At 38.6% G+C, this 17,908-nt stretch overlaps 1 protein-coding gene across 2 annotated transcripts in view; it reads left to right on the top strand.

The window, feature by feature from the left end:
• The window catches only part of UNC79 (unc-79 homolog, NALCN channel complex subunit), a 108,592-nt gene extending 91,151 nt beyond the window's left edge, over nt 1-17,441 (top strand). For both annotated transcript variants that reach the window (XM_054161893.1, XM_054161892.1), the window contains 7 exons: nt 1,397-1,486; nt 4,626-4,801; nt 6,446-6,632; nt 8,024-8,221; nt 10,333-10,410; nt 16,146-16,187; nt 16,873-17,441. In XM_054161893.1, coding sequence (XP_054017868.1) covers nt 1,397-1,486; nt 4,626-4,801; nt 6,446-6,632; nt 8,024-8,221; nt 10,333-10,410; nt 16,146-16,187; nt 16,873-17,073 — 972 coding nt within the window. In that variant the 3' untranslated portion in view covers nt 17,074-17,441. The remainder of the gene's footprint in view (nt 1-1,396; nt 1,487-4,625; nt 4,802-6,445; nt 6,633-8,023; nt 8,222-10,332; nt 10,411-16,145; nt 16,188-16,872) is intronic.
• The last annotated feature ends 467 nt before the right edge of the window (nt 17,442-17,908 follow it).

Here is a 17,908-nt window from a genome sequence, read left to right as displayed (position 1 = left end):
ATGCCCAGGTCAGTTTTGTAGAAATAGAATGCTAGCAGTTTTTCAAATTGCAGCCACTAAAACTCAGCTATGGCTTAATAATTTTGTGATCAGAACGGAATCTAGTTCATCGTATACTCAGATAGGGTAATCAGCTTCTGTGTTTTAAAGTGTAGGTAATTAAATAAAGGTCAAAGAAGAGTAGTTTTTCCCTGTGAACTTTACTACAATGTTTTGCCCTGAGACTGTGACTTTGGATATGGTAGCTTTTAGTGGCTTCAAAAAGATACCTAATGTAATCTTTTAACTTCTAAAGTTAAGCATTGCTTTTACTTGCCCCCTGAGAATGAGTTCTCTTTGAATTCAGCTAGCATTATCTTTGTTTCAGACTATTAACATGCAAAGAAAAGTTTATATGACACCTAGTGGGTCAGTCATATCACCTTCTGTAAGCTTCTCTCCAGGATTCTCTGGTCTATTTGAAGACGTTATTTAATCTGACAGCTCTGCTCCATTGATTGTTTTGCACACCTTGGGCACATCTTGTACTAGCCAAAAGCCAGATTCTCATTTCTCACTGTGCTCTAAGAAAAGGATTATGAAAATTTGTACCATGGAAATACAACACACAGCGTCCTTTTGTTTTCCCTTTGAGGTTCTTACTCTGGCACAAGTTGCTTCTCAGTGTTTACATCGTTATGGTCAAACTGGAGCAGTTCACGAAGGATTTAATTCATCCCTTTTAATCCTTTCCCCCCCTTTTGGAAAATTGCAACTAGCTTAAGTGCCATTAGAGTGCTGTATTTTGAGTGGTTTTGCTTCAGGAATGTCCCAGAAACACTTGTTAGTTAAAAAAACATAATAAAAATAATGTAACACTTTAATGTCAGTGGTGTTCATTTTAGTGATGTTTACACATAGAATACTTGAAGCCAGTCTTTTAAACTATCTTTTTCTGTCATGATTAACCAGTACATAGGGACATCTGTGCCTGTGACGGAATTTTGTTTTCTGGGATTGTAGCTGATTGGTTCCACTTGCTGAAATGCTCAGCTGCTTGGAGAACTGAGTTGTTAAATTCTAATGGACTCTTCAAGGCTTTGATTCTGGATCGCTGTAAATTTCAGGATATTCCTGAAAGTTTAATCAGTTAATCTTCTATTGCTGTCACAGATAAGAGGATTTTATGAAGCATGAAGAAGCTACAGGGACTGGGCTATGTTTTTCTACTATCATCAGATAAGAGGTCATATTACAGTGAGAAGAAAAACATCAAAGAATACCTATTCCTCATTAAAATAATCTTAACTATCAAGTAAAATGAAGAATTTGAGACAAATTGGTGAACAAGAAGCAAAGACAAAACCACAAACATATTCAAACCCTGGTATTTAAACTTTTTTCCTTTATGTTCTAGTGTGGAACAGCAGCAATGGAATGCATGAGGCAGTATGTTGGGGAAGTGCTGGATTTCATTGCAGATATGCATACCTTAACCAAATTAAAGGTTAGTTCTTGGCATACATTGATCTAAAGTGTATGTGCTTTTTTAACAAAAATATGTTTTCTGTAAAGAGCCTGCCTGTGACAAATAGTTGTAAGTCTTTGAGGACTAATAAGTGGTTTTTTTTCTTGCTTTAGAAAAACATGTTAGTACTATTATGGATTAGGCACTTCTGGGCGATCAGTAAAAAGCAGTGTTGAAATGTGGGCTGGTTCAAATATAGTGACCACAATAACAATGCAGGCTTGATTTTTCTGAAATGTTGATAAGCTAATGATAAGTTTTTCTGAAACCTTGGTGATAAGCTAATGTCATAGCAAAGTCACTGTGAGAAGTAGTCGTGTTCAATAGACCCCATGGAAACATAAAACTCCTTGCCTGTATAACTGATTACAGTCTTCTGGAACAATCCCCTGCCTCTTATATTCACAGACAGACACTTAAGTTCATTGGAAATTCAGAGGTTATTAAAATAGTAATAAAAAAAAGAAGTCCACTTCTTACCTCTCTAGTCCAAACTCCTTTTTGATTTTTATGCATTAGTTTGATACCAAATTCTGAGAGGGTCAATAAGAAAATACTTTTGTCAATGCGGTGTATTTTATTTAGAAAATCAATTTCATGCAAACACCCCAAGTAATAATTAGCTGTTAAAAACCTGGAATTTCTGTTCCATGGGGAAAGACAATATTTATTAAATTTCCTACAAAATGAAAATTTGTAAAGAGGTTTTATAAAAGAACTAAGTTATGCTTATATTGCTGCTTTTTCATAGGAAATAATAGAAATGTAATTGTTTCAATTGCTAGCAAAGTAGCATCTATTGTTAATAAAGGATTTTCAGCTAATATATCACTAATAGTCATAACGTTGTGGAGAGGACAGTATTTATTCTATGTACTATCACATTAGGTAGTTTCTTGTGTCATCTGAAGCTGAGTACTGAGTGAGCACTGATCTGGAGGTGAGGAAATGCTATACTGATTTATCAGGAAAAGAGACCATCAACACCCTTACATTAGCAGTTGCACTCTGTGCTCTTGGGCGTAGAAACAAATCAAAGACTTTGGTTAAAAACCTTCTCTAGAAGACAACATCTCAGAGGGGACATTATTGCACATTAGTAATACCACGAAGGAAGAAGAATCTCAACTAATGGAAACTCGTGTCTCTTGAAACTTGGAGTAGCCTTATTTTACTGGACAAAATTTCCCTCTTGTTAAGTTCTACCCTGTTGGCCATGCACCTTGAAACCCATCAAGTTTTTTACAAAAAATAGTAAGAGGAGCAGCATTTTGTGCTAGAGTAGGAGTAGAGTAGAAGTTTTTCACCCATTTCTCTCACAGTTCAGAATTGCTTTCAGAATAGGTGGGCAAATGAAGGAGAGAGATAGTTTGCCAGTTCCACAGAAAAACATGAACTTACCTGAAACCAGGAACAGGGAAAATGCTTGCAGGTAACCTCTCTCCTGTGTATAATGTTTCCATAGAAATTTCTGTGGTTTGCATTTTGTCCTTCTGCCTGTCTTATTTGAACTGTTGTCTGGTTTTTAGAAATGCTCTTGCAGGCCTAAGTCTGACAAGGTGACAATATCTTATGCTCAGTAGGTCTATTTTAAGTTTTTATTTTTTATACACAGATACAGGTAGGATATGAACTAAAACTTTAACCAGTTCTTGACTTCTGTGTTTTGAAATTAGACAAAAAGCTTCCCAACTGTGTAGTCTGGCCATTTAAAACAAAATCAGAACCAGGTGGTCTAAAATTGCATCTTGCTTTTATTTAGCCATGTAATATAGTAATCCCAGAACAAAGTTAACATAATAGAGAGTCAAAAACTTTGTCTGTCTTTGGAAAATTAAGTCAGTTCTTGTTTAACCAGACCACATAAACTTATTCTTTGGTTCTACCATATTTGGGAAAATATTTATAAGCATTTCTAAGTTTACAAGTAGCCAGAACTTTAAACAAATTCACCACATGTAAATTCAAATTCCTGTAAGCTCATTTAATATATTTACTTATGTTGCTTGAGTTTTATTAGCAAGAGATATTCTCAGGGAGTCCTAAAATTGTCCGGTTGTACAATTTCCTACTACAAGTATGCATTATCAACAGCATCTGAACTACCAAACAAAAACAAACAATACTGTGTGATTTATATGACAAATAGCAATCCCAACAGCAAAAGTTTCATCTTGGTTTTCAAATTTTGAAATTTCTACTCTGTGTGGAAATTCAGTGAACAGAGGTAGTTGTTGACTCAGTTCCAGTGTCTTATTTTGTGTGTCTGAGAACAGTGTCTTTGAAAGAGTTTGCTTACTTTCAGTCCTGCATATTAGCAACCACTGCATTATAAAAAGGGTATAAATGTTAATTCTCAAGAGAATCACATTCCAGTTTATTGTTTCTGTTCAGTTTATGATATTTTTTTCCCTTTGGGATAACTTTTTACTTGGTAAAGTTCAGCAAAGTTTTATTTAGGAAATTCCACCATTTTTTAAGCAGCACAGTGTGTCTGCCTGCATACCTGTCTATCCATTTTACCTGACTGTAACAAAGGCATTAGATATTCATTCTGGTACTTCCCTTGTTTTGTTGTTTTTCTTTCCCCCCCCCCCCCCTTTCTTTCTCATGAAAGACACTTTAAGCAAATTATTTTTGAGCATGTAAGTTACTGGGGTCAGATACTTACCTGCAATAAAATATTATCAGCCCACTGATTTTTATCCTGTTACAATAATTTAATAACTGATGGCCTGGATTTTCTTGTGCAAAGCATATGGCTCTCTTTTAAGAAAGTAAATGCAGTTGACATGTCCTGTTAGTCTAGGAACAGAAGGTAATCCAAAGTTAGCTTAATTAGAAGTATAGAATTATCCTGAAAAGCACCAATGAAGCATTCCATAGAGTTGACAAAGCAGGATAATAGCTTATCTTAGCTGGAACTAATATAGAGACTACAGAAGTTTAAAAAAATCTATTAAATCTATTTCTGAGTTTTGTTCTGTAGGTCTGTAGACAGTCAGAAACCCTGAGAAAGGAATTGAAGGAAAATAAAGTAGAATACACTGTTGCATGGAAGAACTTATTTCAAGTGAAATACTCTTTTGGGGTAGGAAATCAGATCTTTGTCTTGCAGAGCCATATGAAGACTTGTTCTCAGCCATTGCATGAAGATACATTTGGTGGACATCTGAAAGTTGGTTTGGCTCAAGTTGCTGCTATGGAAATCACACGGGGAAACCACAGAGACAACAAAGCTGTGATCCGCTATTTGCCTTGGCTTTACCATCCTCCTTCTGCAATGCAACAAGGGTGAGAATGCTTTTCCTCAAACAGGAATATTAAAATGAGTTTGAATCTTCACAAGATTCTGTGTTTGTTGCTAGATTCCATAGATAAGACCTGCAGTTGGGGATGGTGGGCTTGAGATGTTCATACAGCTGCTCAGAATCTCCCTGAGCCTTAACTGAGGAGTTCATCAATGTAATACTTAAGGTACATGCCAAAGGGACAGAGAAGGTAACTTCATCAGCTTGACTGGAGCTACCTTGGAAATTAACTTGATTCTTGATCTAGATACAGTCAGTGGAAAGGATGGGAGTATTAGAATTATAGAAAATATATTAGGAATTATGGTGTGTACAATGGAAAATGTCCTTTTGAATTTCGGAGTGCAAATAAGCAAGAACTGTAGGTGTAAACCAATAGATAGGGTGATAAAAATACTAAAGTTAGATGAGAGAAATTCTGCTCTTCCAGACATATTTTTCCTCCATTTTTACTGTGGGAAATCTCAATCTGCCAATATTTTGTTGTCAAAACGAAGGGACATACTGTCTGTCATCTTACAACTACTACTGAGATGTTTTGAGTGAAGGCCATTGGACTGTGTTTCAACAAACCTTTATCCTTGTCCCATCTTTGTTCCAGGCTGCCTGCCCCAGAGTTCTGGGGATTAAGGGGCTCTGTTTCCCGTCCTGTAGCTATATCTGCATGTACTTTCCTGTAGAGTAGATCTAGTTTTGGAAATATGGAGTCGTTATTTCCTTGTGCATTAGTTTCTTAAATGTAAAAATGAAAAATGGACTATGTGTTCTGAGTTGAAGGTAGTGAATTCCTTGAAGACCCTGTGGGAAGTTAAGAAAGAGCATCAAAGTCTATTTAAAAATGAATAAATTAGTGGAATGCCTCTTTGGTGCTGTGATTCCTTGTCAGTCAATGACATAAAATTAAAAATTAAAAACAGTAGTGAGAGAGTGGCCTGTGGGTAGTGGCTTATTGATCAAAACCCAATTCTTTTTTCCTTTGGCTATGAATTCAAATGATTATGTAATCTGAACTTGGTAGCAGCAAGAGGACAGACACGATGACTCCAGTAAAGCATTATTCCTTTTTTAGATTATGTAAGCATTTTGCTTTACAATTAGACATTACACCAGATGTGGGATGAATAAAGCATATTCCTTGCCCTCAAAAGTCCAAATGTCCAAGGAGAGGCTAAGGAAAAGAGAAAGTTAATTCTGCTTCTGGAAAAGTAGAACACAGTAAGTCATGGTGCCGGTTTCAGAGCTCACTGTGGAATGAAGGATCTCCTGCTATCACCATGTCAGCTGTGTTGCTGTCCTAGGACCTGAGAAGAGCATTTCCACTTGGGCAGCCCTTCCCATCTGATGATTTCTGTGTGAAAATTCACCCTGTGTGGAATGAGTGAATCTGAATGTTTTAGCTTTTTATAGAGATTGTTTCTTAGACTCATCGGATGTGTTCCGTTGGACTTGTTAATGATGTGTCAAGCCCACTAAGTTCTGCATGGTTTTAGTCTTTCTGTAAGATGTATTAATGATCTGTGCCTCCAGCACACTGAGACCACGTCTGCCTAGTGTGTGTAAGGAGACTCTGTATTTTGGGAAAAGAAGAAAAGTCAGCATCATTGTAAAATCCACTCTTTCTTGGCAGGCCCAAAGAGTTCATAGAATGTGTCTCTCACATTCGTTTGCTGTCCTGGCTGCTTCTGGGGTCTCTGACACACAATGTTGTCTGTCCAAATTCTCCATCATCTTGCATGCCTATTCCGCTGGATGCAGGTTCACAAATTGCTGACCACCTTATTGTTATTCTGATTGGGTTTCCAGAGCAATCAAAGGTAAGGAACTCTGTGTGGAGGTTTGTTACGTATTGGCATTATTATTACCAACACTTATTTGTTGGTAAGAAAAAAGGAGAGGTAAAACTGTATTAAAGCTAGGGGAAGAAGTCTCTGTAGTTTTTATTGCATAGCTCACTGTTCATGCATAGAAAACTGGTGATGAAATCACTGCAAGTAAGTTTGAGATTCAACCCTTTCAAAATACCAGAGTGAGGAAGGAAAAAATTCCAAATTAAAGTTTTAGCAGTGACCATCTCTGTAGCAAATCCCTCAGAACGTTATTTAATCTAGCTGCATAGTAGAATTGGATCATCTATTAATAATGTTATGATCAAAAGTTAATTACAAACAGTGATGGTTCAAGCACAACATTTTTTCTCAGGGTGCTCTGGGCAAGAAGAATTATTGCAAATCACAAGCCAGTTGTGACAGTAGTTTAACACAGATAAAGCAGCTCTCTATGACACCAACCAGGTTTTCATTAGCAACAGAAGCAGAATGATCACACATTCATCTTGTATGTAAAAACTCCTTTTCTTTTCATCCCTCCCCATACCTGGCCAAAACACTGATGATTCCCATTCATTTCTTTTGGCCTTTTTTTGGCTCTCTCAAATACCTTTCCAGTTACCAAGCAACGACTGCAATATTTGGTGCAGTCATAATGGCACAGATCATAAATCACTGTTGCATTTACAAACTGAGCAAGCATCAGTGACCAGAAGCATCTTTCTAGTAATGAAGCATATAAAGTCCAGCACTCCTGAAGGCTCGGATGCTGATACATAGCATGTATTAGCAAAGTATCGTGCTTGAGCGTCCAAAATGTCTTCTCTGTTAGCTTTTCAAAACTTACCTTGACTGTGAGCAGTCCTGTCCCAGCAAGGTAGAAATGGACAACAGGTGAACAGAACAAATGTAAGATGATGTGTTTTGTATGATAGCCTTTCTTTTAGGTAACCAGAATGTGAATGACATAGCCCAGCAGCATTTTTGAAATGGAGTCGTTAAGTGCCAGAGCCTCCAGGCCCTCTACAGATTGCGAAGGAGTTTTCCATCAAAAATGCCTCACAACTAGTCCTGAATAGCTGTTTTGTAAAACTATCCTTCTCTTTAAAGGGACTGACTTTAATGGCATACACTTCAGATTGCGTGGGAGTGTGTGTTTGCAAATGTGATTTTTAGTTAGTAAATACAAACCCAGTTTTTAAACATCAGGATGATGTTACCAAGTATGCTTGGCTTGCTAGTTCCTAATGGGGGGGAACGTGAGGGACAAGACTGCATAGTGGGCTGCATGATGGAGGAGTGCTGTGAGGAAAGCCTCTGCCCCATATCCCAATACACTCATTTAAAGGAACATTTTCTTGTATTTTCTGTTTCTACAGACATCTGTTCTGCACATGTGTTCCCTCTTCCATGCATTCATATTTGCTCAGCTCTGGACAGTGTATTGTGAACAAACAGCGGTGGCTCCAACAGTCCAGAATCAGAATGAATTTAGCTTTACAGCAATCCTTACGGCCCTGGAGTTCTGGAGCAGAGTAACACCTAGCATCTTACAGCTGATGGCACATAACAAAGTGGTGAGTGTATATGGCTGCTGTGTACAGCTTTAGTACAGATTAAACTCAGAGGGCTTGCCTTTGCTTTGGTGTTTCAGTGGAATGCATCAAACTCCAAACAACATCATGAAGCAACTTTGATGCTTTAGAGAAATAAAAGATAAAGCTAGTTAGTGGTGGTTAAACCTCACAGTGGGTCTGAAACAGAATCTAACCAGGACCTGTCTGAAAAGGAATCAAAAGCTGGAGCTGCTGATTGGTGGATTGAGGACCCCTGCATCAGGTGTCATGTATCTTCCTGATCTTTGCAGTGGTTCTAATGTTCTATCTGACTCTACCTTACAGGAGCAACTAAGTGTTGTAGGAAAATTACATGAATATCTGTTTGAATATTTTTTTACCACGTGATGGTGAAAAAAATGCACAAATGATGATACTTGATTACTTGTAGCCCATTAGCTACTCATCAAAAATAAAGCATATAAATATTTCTGGAATCAGTTTTGAGTCATGAATGACCTGAAGAAGCACCTCCAGAGATAAGGTTTGAAAAAGTAAACATTCACTTTGTCCAGAAATTGTTCAGACATTTTCTGGAAATAATCTTTGAGCACTTATTTATCTCAACTATCTATTCCACTGCTGCTGGAGCAACTTTGCACAATTACAACCAGCAGCCTTTTCATAGGTGCTACCATTGCTTCCTGTTGACTAATGACTCTCTTTGCCTACAGGCATAGGGTTGAGAGCTCATTTCTTATGAGCAAGATGTATTGTGTTTCCCACTTCCTCTATCATGACTTGTCAAAACTTTTTACCTATAGCCGAGATGGTAGCTTTAACTTAGCTAGTAGCTCTGGCTCTGGAGAATGTGATGCCAGCTTTGAGCAACAAAGATTCTTTATATGTGGCCCAGGCCTCTGGGTAAGGTACTCTTAAAGTTTGTAGGGTTTTGTTTTGCTTTTAAATGGAGACCTGCTGTGTATATGGAAATTATTTTGTGTAATTCCACTTTCCCCATGCTGAAACATCTTCCACCCCAGGTGGCTAAGGACCTTTGCCCTTTCAATTGTACTTGCATGGGTAGCATTTGGATGTCTTTGAACCAGTTACTATTCCCTTGTGCCTTGTCTATATCAGGCAAGGACCACCTAAAGCTGTCTTTAAAACTTATTTCAGCCTCTGATGTGCTGTTGTTGGGAACACTAGTTTATGAACCTCCATTTGGCTGAACAGGAAATACTTGTAACACTTCCAAATAACCAGTTAGTCAGACACAAAGGCTTCTTGTCAAGACTTAGGACAAGAATAAGACCTGGAAGTCCTAAGTACTGATCCTTATTCTGAAAGTATCTCATTTAGTGCAAATTATAAACTTTCTGCCTCAGCTTTTGCTCTGTGAAATGCAGATAATAATACTTGCCCATCTCACAGCAGTTTTGTGAGGTTAATTAGTGTACATAAAACATGAGTTTATTATTATATAGGGAAAGTTCCACATTGTTCAGACTGGCACTATAAATATTCCCTGCCAGCTCAGAGTATTTGTCTTGTACTTATGAATTTAAACAATGTAAACCATAAAATGCTGTCTACTGTGAAATCACTGATACTTGCTTCCGTCATAATTCATGGTACAAAATGGAAGAATTATGGCCTAGCTGCCAGTTCAGAACACTAAATTGTCTTTTGATGAGGGAGGAGGGAAAGGATGGTTTTGGTGGGTATGCTAATTTGCAAGGATTTGGTAAATACAAATACCAACTTCTGACACACTGGTTGATGAGAATTACACAGCAAAGGCATGTGGAAGGATTTATGATGTCTGAAAAGAACAAAGCTGAAGGCAATTTGTTTTGATATGTGACACGAATTAAAATACATCAAGCAATTTGAAATATTTAACAGATAGGTGTTGCTGCCTCAGAGGAAAACTATAAAACATTCTTTTATGTGTTCATTTAATCTTACCTGTCAGTGGTTAGTAAATGCACAGTTACTAATTCAGTTCGACTGCCAAGCAAATACAGAAAGATTCTTTTTAGGGACCATTGGTTTACCTTAAAAAAACTGTTATGCTGGACAGTGATTTGGTTTTATGCTTTATTTATTTATTACTTTTATTTTTAAAGATGGTTGAAATGGTGTGCCTGCATGTGATTAGTTTAATGGAAGCTTTACAGGAATGCAACTCTACTATCTTTGTAAAGGTAAGCATACCACACCTTGAATACTTAGTTAATGATATTGTCTGTCTATTGCATCACAGTGTCACAGTATCACCAAGGTTGGAAGAGACCTCAAAGATCATCAAGTCCAACCTGTCACCACAGACCTCATGACTAGACCATGGCACCAAGTGCCACATCCAATCCCCTCTTGAACACCTCCAGGGACGGTGACTCTACCACCTCCCTGGGCAGCACATTCCAATGACAAATGACTCTCTCGGTGAAGAACTTTCTCCTCACCTCGAGCCTAAACTTCCCCTGGTGCAGCTTGAGACTGTGTCCTCTTGTTCTGGTGCTGGTTGCTAGAGAGAAGAGACCAACCCCCTGGTTGCTATAGAGAAGAGACCAACCCCTACCTGGCTGCAACCACCTTTCAGATAGTTGTAGAGAGCAATGAGGTCTCCCCTGAGCCTCCTCCTCTCCAGGCTAAACAATCCCAGCTCCGTCAGCCTCTCCTCGCAGGGCTTCTGCTCAAGGCCTCTCACCAGCCTTGTTGCCCTTCTCTAGACATGTTCAAGTGTCTCAATGTCCTTCTTAAACTGGGCCCAGAACTGGACACAGTACTCAAGGTGTGGCCTAACCAGTGCTGAATATAGGGGCACAATGACTTCCCTGCTCCTGCTGGCCACACCATTCTTAATGCAGACCAGGATGCCATTGGTGTTGTTGGCCACCTGGGCACACTGCTGGCTCATGTTTAGGCAGCAGTCAATCAGTACCCCCAGGTCCCTTTCTGTTTGGCAGCTCTCTTCCCTTCCTACTCAGAGAAAGTGGAAGAAGAGGATGAATGCTAATGCAGAAATCAAGCCTATTAGAGCATAACAAAAAGTAAAATCTCAGGCCATAATCCCAAATCCTAGTTCAGATTAAAAAAAAAACACAAAAAAAAGAACTTCTGATCTACTTTTTCCTTCTGTTGTTGCAGTGGTCTTGTTCCTCTGCTAGGCTCAACTGGTGTTACTGACTTTGAGAACCTCTAAGCACTGTGTGAATTTTCAGCCATGATGTAACTTTTCATTGCTGTAGGTCCTTGGCAGATCACCTCAGTGTTCTGAGCCTCACATTTTTTTAGTTTGATAATAAAAATTCTGTGACAGAGTTGTTTTCTTGTTATCATATACCTGTGTATTAGGCTTACTCGAATATTATTTGATAGTGAAATCTTTTCTTTCCCCTAGGATGTGTTTACAGGGTATTCTTTGGTTAAAGAATCAAATCCTGCATGCTTCATCCATGTAAAACTCTTATTTTTACTTTTTATTTTCTTTTTCTTTAAATCTATGGCCAATCTCCTGTGGGTCACCACAGTATCTTTAGAACAGATTCCCAAAGGATTGGGGTAGTCTCACAAGTATAAATTATAAATTGACTTAACTAGGCTTTTTTGACGTGCAATACCAACAAACCAAGTACTTAAATGCACTTGAATCTAAGTGAAATATGTTGATTTATGTAGTTTTTCTGTTGCCATACAGGAAATGTCTGAATTTTTATTCCAGTCCTGGAGTAAAGCATGGTCAAGCAGGAACTGAAATTAAAAGGTGGTCTTGATGTCAGCTGGCATTAAAATATTCACACTCCTTGTATTTATTATATCAAGTAATTGACTTTATTTACTAGAGAAACTCTGTCACTATGGGATGTTAAAGTGATCATGGCTGTCCCTGGAACATACATGGGCTTCTCTTTTGGACAGTTCAAGATACCCAGAATTTCACAAGACTGAAAAATAGCTTTGTAGTTGTGAAAGAATTAGGCCTTTAGTGCCAAATCAGTTCAGATCGTTGCTTTCAGGGAGTTACATTTGAGAGTACATACCAAGGATATGCTAAATCAGGTTAAAAGGACATAGTTGCTACTACAAAATTAAGCTCATAAACCTGTGGAATTCAGAGTTAAAGGCTTTCTTACATGTTCTGTGGATGGGAGATGGAAGAGATGGATCTGGGTGACCAAATCCCCTTTGCTTAGCCCTGAAATGAAATCCTGCAGGAACAATATGTTATAGGATTTGCAGTCCCAGGTTGCTAATTTTTCTTTTTCAGAACTAACTAATTGTAAAAATATTTACTGTGGGTTTGAAAAGTAAGTGTCATGATTTGTGGAAAGATTTACTGTATGTTTGAAGTCCTTCAAAGAGGCAGAAGTGTAAAGTCTATTCACACAGGAACCAGTAAGTGAGTGGCATCACTACAGTTTAAAGAAGATCAACTTTGAGACTTTCCCTTTCTCCAGAGGCTGTGCAGAAAATCTGAACTTTGCTACTCCTACTTCACAAGTCTGCAAGGATGGCAGCTCTTTGAATATTAGTTGACTGGGCAATTTTTGGTAGCTTGTTTTACTCTAGACAATCTTATTGCCCTGCCTTTGATAATGAAACAATTTTATCTGGTGCTTTAATGTTGTGCCATTCTTTTTTTTAAAAAAAAATTATTTTGTTTTTGATACAAGCCTTTCAAACAAAGTTTAGTTTTCCTTGAAGGAAAGGACATAGTGTAGTGAGAGATATTTTTGTTTTAAATAGAACATTCTTAGCGCTATCTCAGTGATATATTCAGCGAAGTTTGTAATTCTCAGTGACTGCCTCTTGGAACTGAGGACTCTAGCTCTGATAAGTCCTGGCCATTTATCATATAATTATAACCATATTTAACTGCAGTGTCTTCTATTCCATCTAAGGAACCAGGTGCTGCAAACCCTTCATTTTGTAATGAAGTCATTGCATGGTTCAACACCCATAGGTGGTGGCGCATGTCACATGATGGCAGATGGTTTATGGGATAGCTGTCTTAGGTGACCAGATTTTGTATGACAAGTGAGGGGAAAATACATCCTAAAATGAGAGAGGAAGAGAAGACTTCAGGTCTCCACTGAAAGAAGAGCTTTCTTCATGCCTTCATCTCCTTATGTTGGTGCTGTGCTGTTCTTCCTCCTGGTACTCACATTGGTAGCATTGAGACATGTCTTGATTGCTTCCTATAGTCTTTGAGCCATTCTCTGTATTTTCAGAGGATGTTTTTTCAATCTGATGTTAAATTATCCTTACCAATCTGGTGAGGAAAGCAAAGTTCCTTTCCTGGGACAATATTTCAATAGTTAAACATTTGTTTTTAATTTCTGAGTTAGATCAATATCTATCTATCTATCTATCTATCTATCTATCTATCTATCTACATCTACAGAGATTCATACATACCCACATATACATTTAATTCATTATGTTTTCCTCTCAGGGGGAGAATTCTTCTTTAGGAGGGCTGAAATGATTGTTATACTTTCCTCCCATTTTTTGTGTCAAAGGAACTGGGCAACTAGTCATTGCAGGACAGCCACTGATGATGTAGGCCATCTGATTGTGAGACAGAGAGCTGTGATCAGCAGTCTGGGGAATTTGGGAGCCTACAGCAGAGAAGGGAGCAGCTCAACAAACCACTCTGGCTTTTCCAGAGACCCAAGGGCTTTAGGAAGCTCCAGCAGCTGCTGGGTAGAGTTACGTAGAACTGGTCTGGCAGCAGAGTTGGGGAGCCAGAGAAGGACATTGACCAACTTGTTCTCCAGCTTGGCTTCCATCAAAACTTGTACTGGAATAAATGTCATTCTGTAGAAAATATAAACTCAAAACAATTGTCAATCTGACAGCAGTCTGTTCTTCTAGCTGTTTTTTTCTAAGTAGCTTTATGTATTCTTCCTTTGTGAAGCAAAGTCTGGCTGGGGATTATGTGATAAACCTCAAGTGCTTCCATAAAAATGTCTTGTCTTGTTTATCTAACTGGAAGCTGTATGAGTAGAGGGTTTGCTTGCTTGTGCCTTCAGCAGATTGTTTTGTTTCCCTAAATGTGTCCTGACCTTGAAAGACAGAAGTGGCACTGGAAGACAATGATCTGTATATAACCTTAGACCTCTTCAGCATAGATATCTGTAGTTTCTGTGAGTGGAGATAAGCAGGTATTTTTAGACATGATTCATCTTGATCTATTTTTAGATACCTGCTTTAGGATGAGATGAAACGGATGTGGAACGTGCTTGATTCTCTTGCTTGACTGTAAAAGACATGCAGTGTATTGGTTCAGATGCTCAGGGGTACCCTGATTTTTCTGCCCAGCTTCCCTCCTTGTTCTGACATCACTCTAATCACCGCTGGCTAGCTCCATAGGAGCTTCATTAATGCTGGATGAAATTTTCAGTGACATTTTGCTCACGGTAGTGGGGCACAGAGCATGGCTTCTCAGTATGCTTACCTGTTCCCTCCTCTCCAAAAAACACATCAGGACTTGAGGTCATTGGATCTTATTAAGCACTTCATTAGCATGAGAGTCCACAGCACTTGCACTTCTGCTGCATCTGGCTGCATTCCAGCTGTTTTGGCTTTCATCTATCAGTAGATGTTGAGGTTTGAGTATGGTTCTTCATGCAGTAGACTAAGTAATCAGTCCTGACAGAGCTGCATATGATTCTCCAGCAAAACAGCACTGAAACAATTATCATTCCTTGCACAAGGGAAGCAGCACTTTATCTAATGCTGTCAATAGTGATTAGGTTTAACTTGCAGCTCTCAGTAGCATAATTGGCAAATTGCAAATTTTAATGCCATTTGGAGGAACATTTTAGAACAATAACCTCAGTGGTTAAATTAATATTGGACAACATGAATACTTTTGCTAGAAATGCCTCTGTCTTCCATAAGCTTGTCATATTATACTTACTCAGAAAGAAACGTTCTCTTTCCCCTATGCTCAGCACTGGTTAGACCACACCTTGAGTCCAGCTCTGGGCCCCTCAGTTTCAGAAGGACATCAAGATACTTAAATGTGTCCAGAGAAGGGCAACAAGGCTGGTGAGAGGTCTTGAGCACAAGCCCTATGAGGAGAGGTTGAGGGAGCTGGGTTGTTTAGCCTCGAGAAGAGGAGGCTCAGGGGAGACCTTACTGCTCTCTACAACTACCTGAAAGGAGGTTGTAGACAGGGGGAGGTTGGTGATTCTGTGATTCTGTGGTGGAGTCACCATCACTGGAGGTGTTCAGAAAAAGATTGGATGTGGCACTTGGAGCCATGGTTTAGTTGTCAGGTGGTGTTAGGTGATAGGTTGGACTTGATGATCTCTGAGGTCTTTTCCAACCTGGTCGATTCTGTGATTCTGAAGAGCAGGAGATTGAAACGTGTCAATCTAATCAAGAGTGACAGATTCACAGACCTCCTCACCTTGTTGTGCTGAATGGATAGAGTTTTCATTTATGCTCCCAAGTCTAAGGGTCACCTTCTTCAATAAAACATTGATGTGATTACTGCCTTATAAAATGCTGGTTACTATTTAAATAATCTAGGCAATTGTTAGGAACTTCTACTGCATGTTTTTGTTCAGTTCCTGATGTGTATCTCACTACACAGAATGTTTACTATTTTTATTTCATTGTTACTCATACAGAAGCACTTTCAGAAAGAAAATAAGTTGTTTCCCTTCATAACATTCTATTCTGTACTCTCATCATTGCCTTAAACCAGGATATCAATAATTGCTACCGGTGATTCATCAGGCTGCACATAAAGGAAGCTGGCTTCCTTAGCTCTGAGAGTTACCTGCCCCAAAGCATAAGAATCATTTAAAACTAACCACCTTTTCAGATTTGTGGCTGAGGATATGTCCTTTGTAACAGCTAAGTGTGTTAGATGGAACATGTTTACAGTCACTTGTATGATAATATACCTTTCTTCTTGCAGCTCATACCAATGTGGTTGCCAATGATACAGTCAAATCTAAAGGTAAGTTGCTTCTAACACCTTATCCTGCTATTCCTAGTGTTAAACATTTCTGTAAACTCTATAAATAAGATCACTAGATGCAAATTTGCTGAAAATAGATAATTTTAGTGTATCCAGACACACTGGACAGCTCAGCACTGAAGGCCCCAAGTAAGAGCATACACAGAGCATCATCAAGCTAAGATACTTGCCCTGTAATCAGTACTGCTCTCCCTTTCCCTTCTGAAATGCTTTCCTCTAACCAGGTTCTGTGGCAGGGCCTTTCCTCCCTGTTTACTGAGACTCATTGCTCCCTGAGCTGTGGTTTCCTTGATGTTTTAGGCATGAGAGTCTTCAGACAAATCAGATTTGAGACTCTTGACTCATGAGATGGATTTGGGTTCTATAGCAGTTGTTGTGGGCTGCCATCTGGCCCTGTTTGTAGGAGAACGCCAGGTGGATCAGTGCAGTTTGCTAGTCAAGATAGTTTTGGTGATGAAAATTAAAGTGTTGGTCTCAGTATGGAGTTGTTTCTGTAAACACACTTGCCTTTCAGGGAGCACTACAATGCAGGATGTGAAAGAGCCAAATGTGACATTGGGGCAGTGGGGAAGCTCTCCCTGGCCAGCATTCAGTACCTTTCACAGCGCGGTATTAATATATGCATTAAAGGAAAGATACTGAAGGTTTTGCATTATTTCAACAGCACTTATCTGCTGGACTCCAGCTACGCCTCCAAGCCATCCAGAGCAATGTCAACCATCACAGCCTAAGGATGTTGCAAGGGTCAGGACAAATGAACAATATCTCATCTGTGCTCCGCAAATGGCTACAGTGTACCCAATTTAAAATGGCTCAAGTGGAAATTCAGTCTTCAGAAGCTGCGTCTCAGTTTTATCCTTTATGATTCATGTAATTTGTTCCAAATGTTCATTTTTAGCCTAGCAATAACAGGGTTAGTGCTGTAAAAGACCTTTTGTATAAATCAGTATACAGAGTATATACTGTATCTATACTTTTTAGCCTAGGACAGATTGTGGGAAAGCTTATAGTGGGTGCAGCTAAGGGCCTGATCCTGCCAGTCTATAATTGTGCTTACTCAGGATCAACAGGTTCTCAAGTTTGCTTTCCTGAACATATAGCTGCAGGATTTGACTCAAATCTACCACATTGTACATATCTCTCTGATCATTGAAATATCTTGTTCTTAAATGTTTCTTTACATTATTTTTGGAGCCAAAACAAAAATCACTTTTCTTTAACTTCTGTTTGTTTTTTTTTAAAGTAGAATTGTGAGTGTTCACAAACATATGGAAGTGCTACATTGCTATTTTTTGACAATAACAAGAGAAAACAGGATTTTTAGGGACCTTTGTAGGAGGTTTTTTTTTTTGGGGAAAGTGTCTTTTTCTTTTTTCTTTTCCAGATTCACAGGTGGCAATGCAATAAACCTGTCACTATAAAACAGTTATGTACTAATGAAGCTTGTTGTCATCATCTTCTGGGAAAACAGCAGCTTGTAAGGAGAGCTATTATAAAGTGCACTTAGAAATTAGGTTATTAAACTGTGCCAATTCATTGTCTTTTTCTTCAGTACTGTTTTCCAAAATTGCCAAGTCTGATTTATGTTTTTTTGAATTATTGCCTTTACCTTATTGATTCTGTGCTACTCTTCTTTGTAGTTTTCATAGAATCCTCTTTAATTTTGTGATTCCTGTATTGTATTCTTCCATCAGTACTTG

Source organism: Dryobates pubescens, chromosome 5 (assembly GCF_014839835.1).
Source record: "Dryobates pubescens isolate bDryPub1 chromosome 5, bDryPub1.pri, whole genome shotgun sequence".
NCBI lineage: Eukaryota > Metazoa > Chordata > Aves > Piciformes > Picidae > Dryobates > Dryobates pubescens.
The sequence above is the reverse complement of the archived record's forward strand: the minus strand, read 5'-3'. Positions and strand labels throughout refer to the sequence as shown.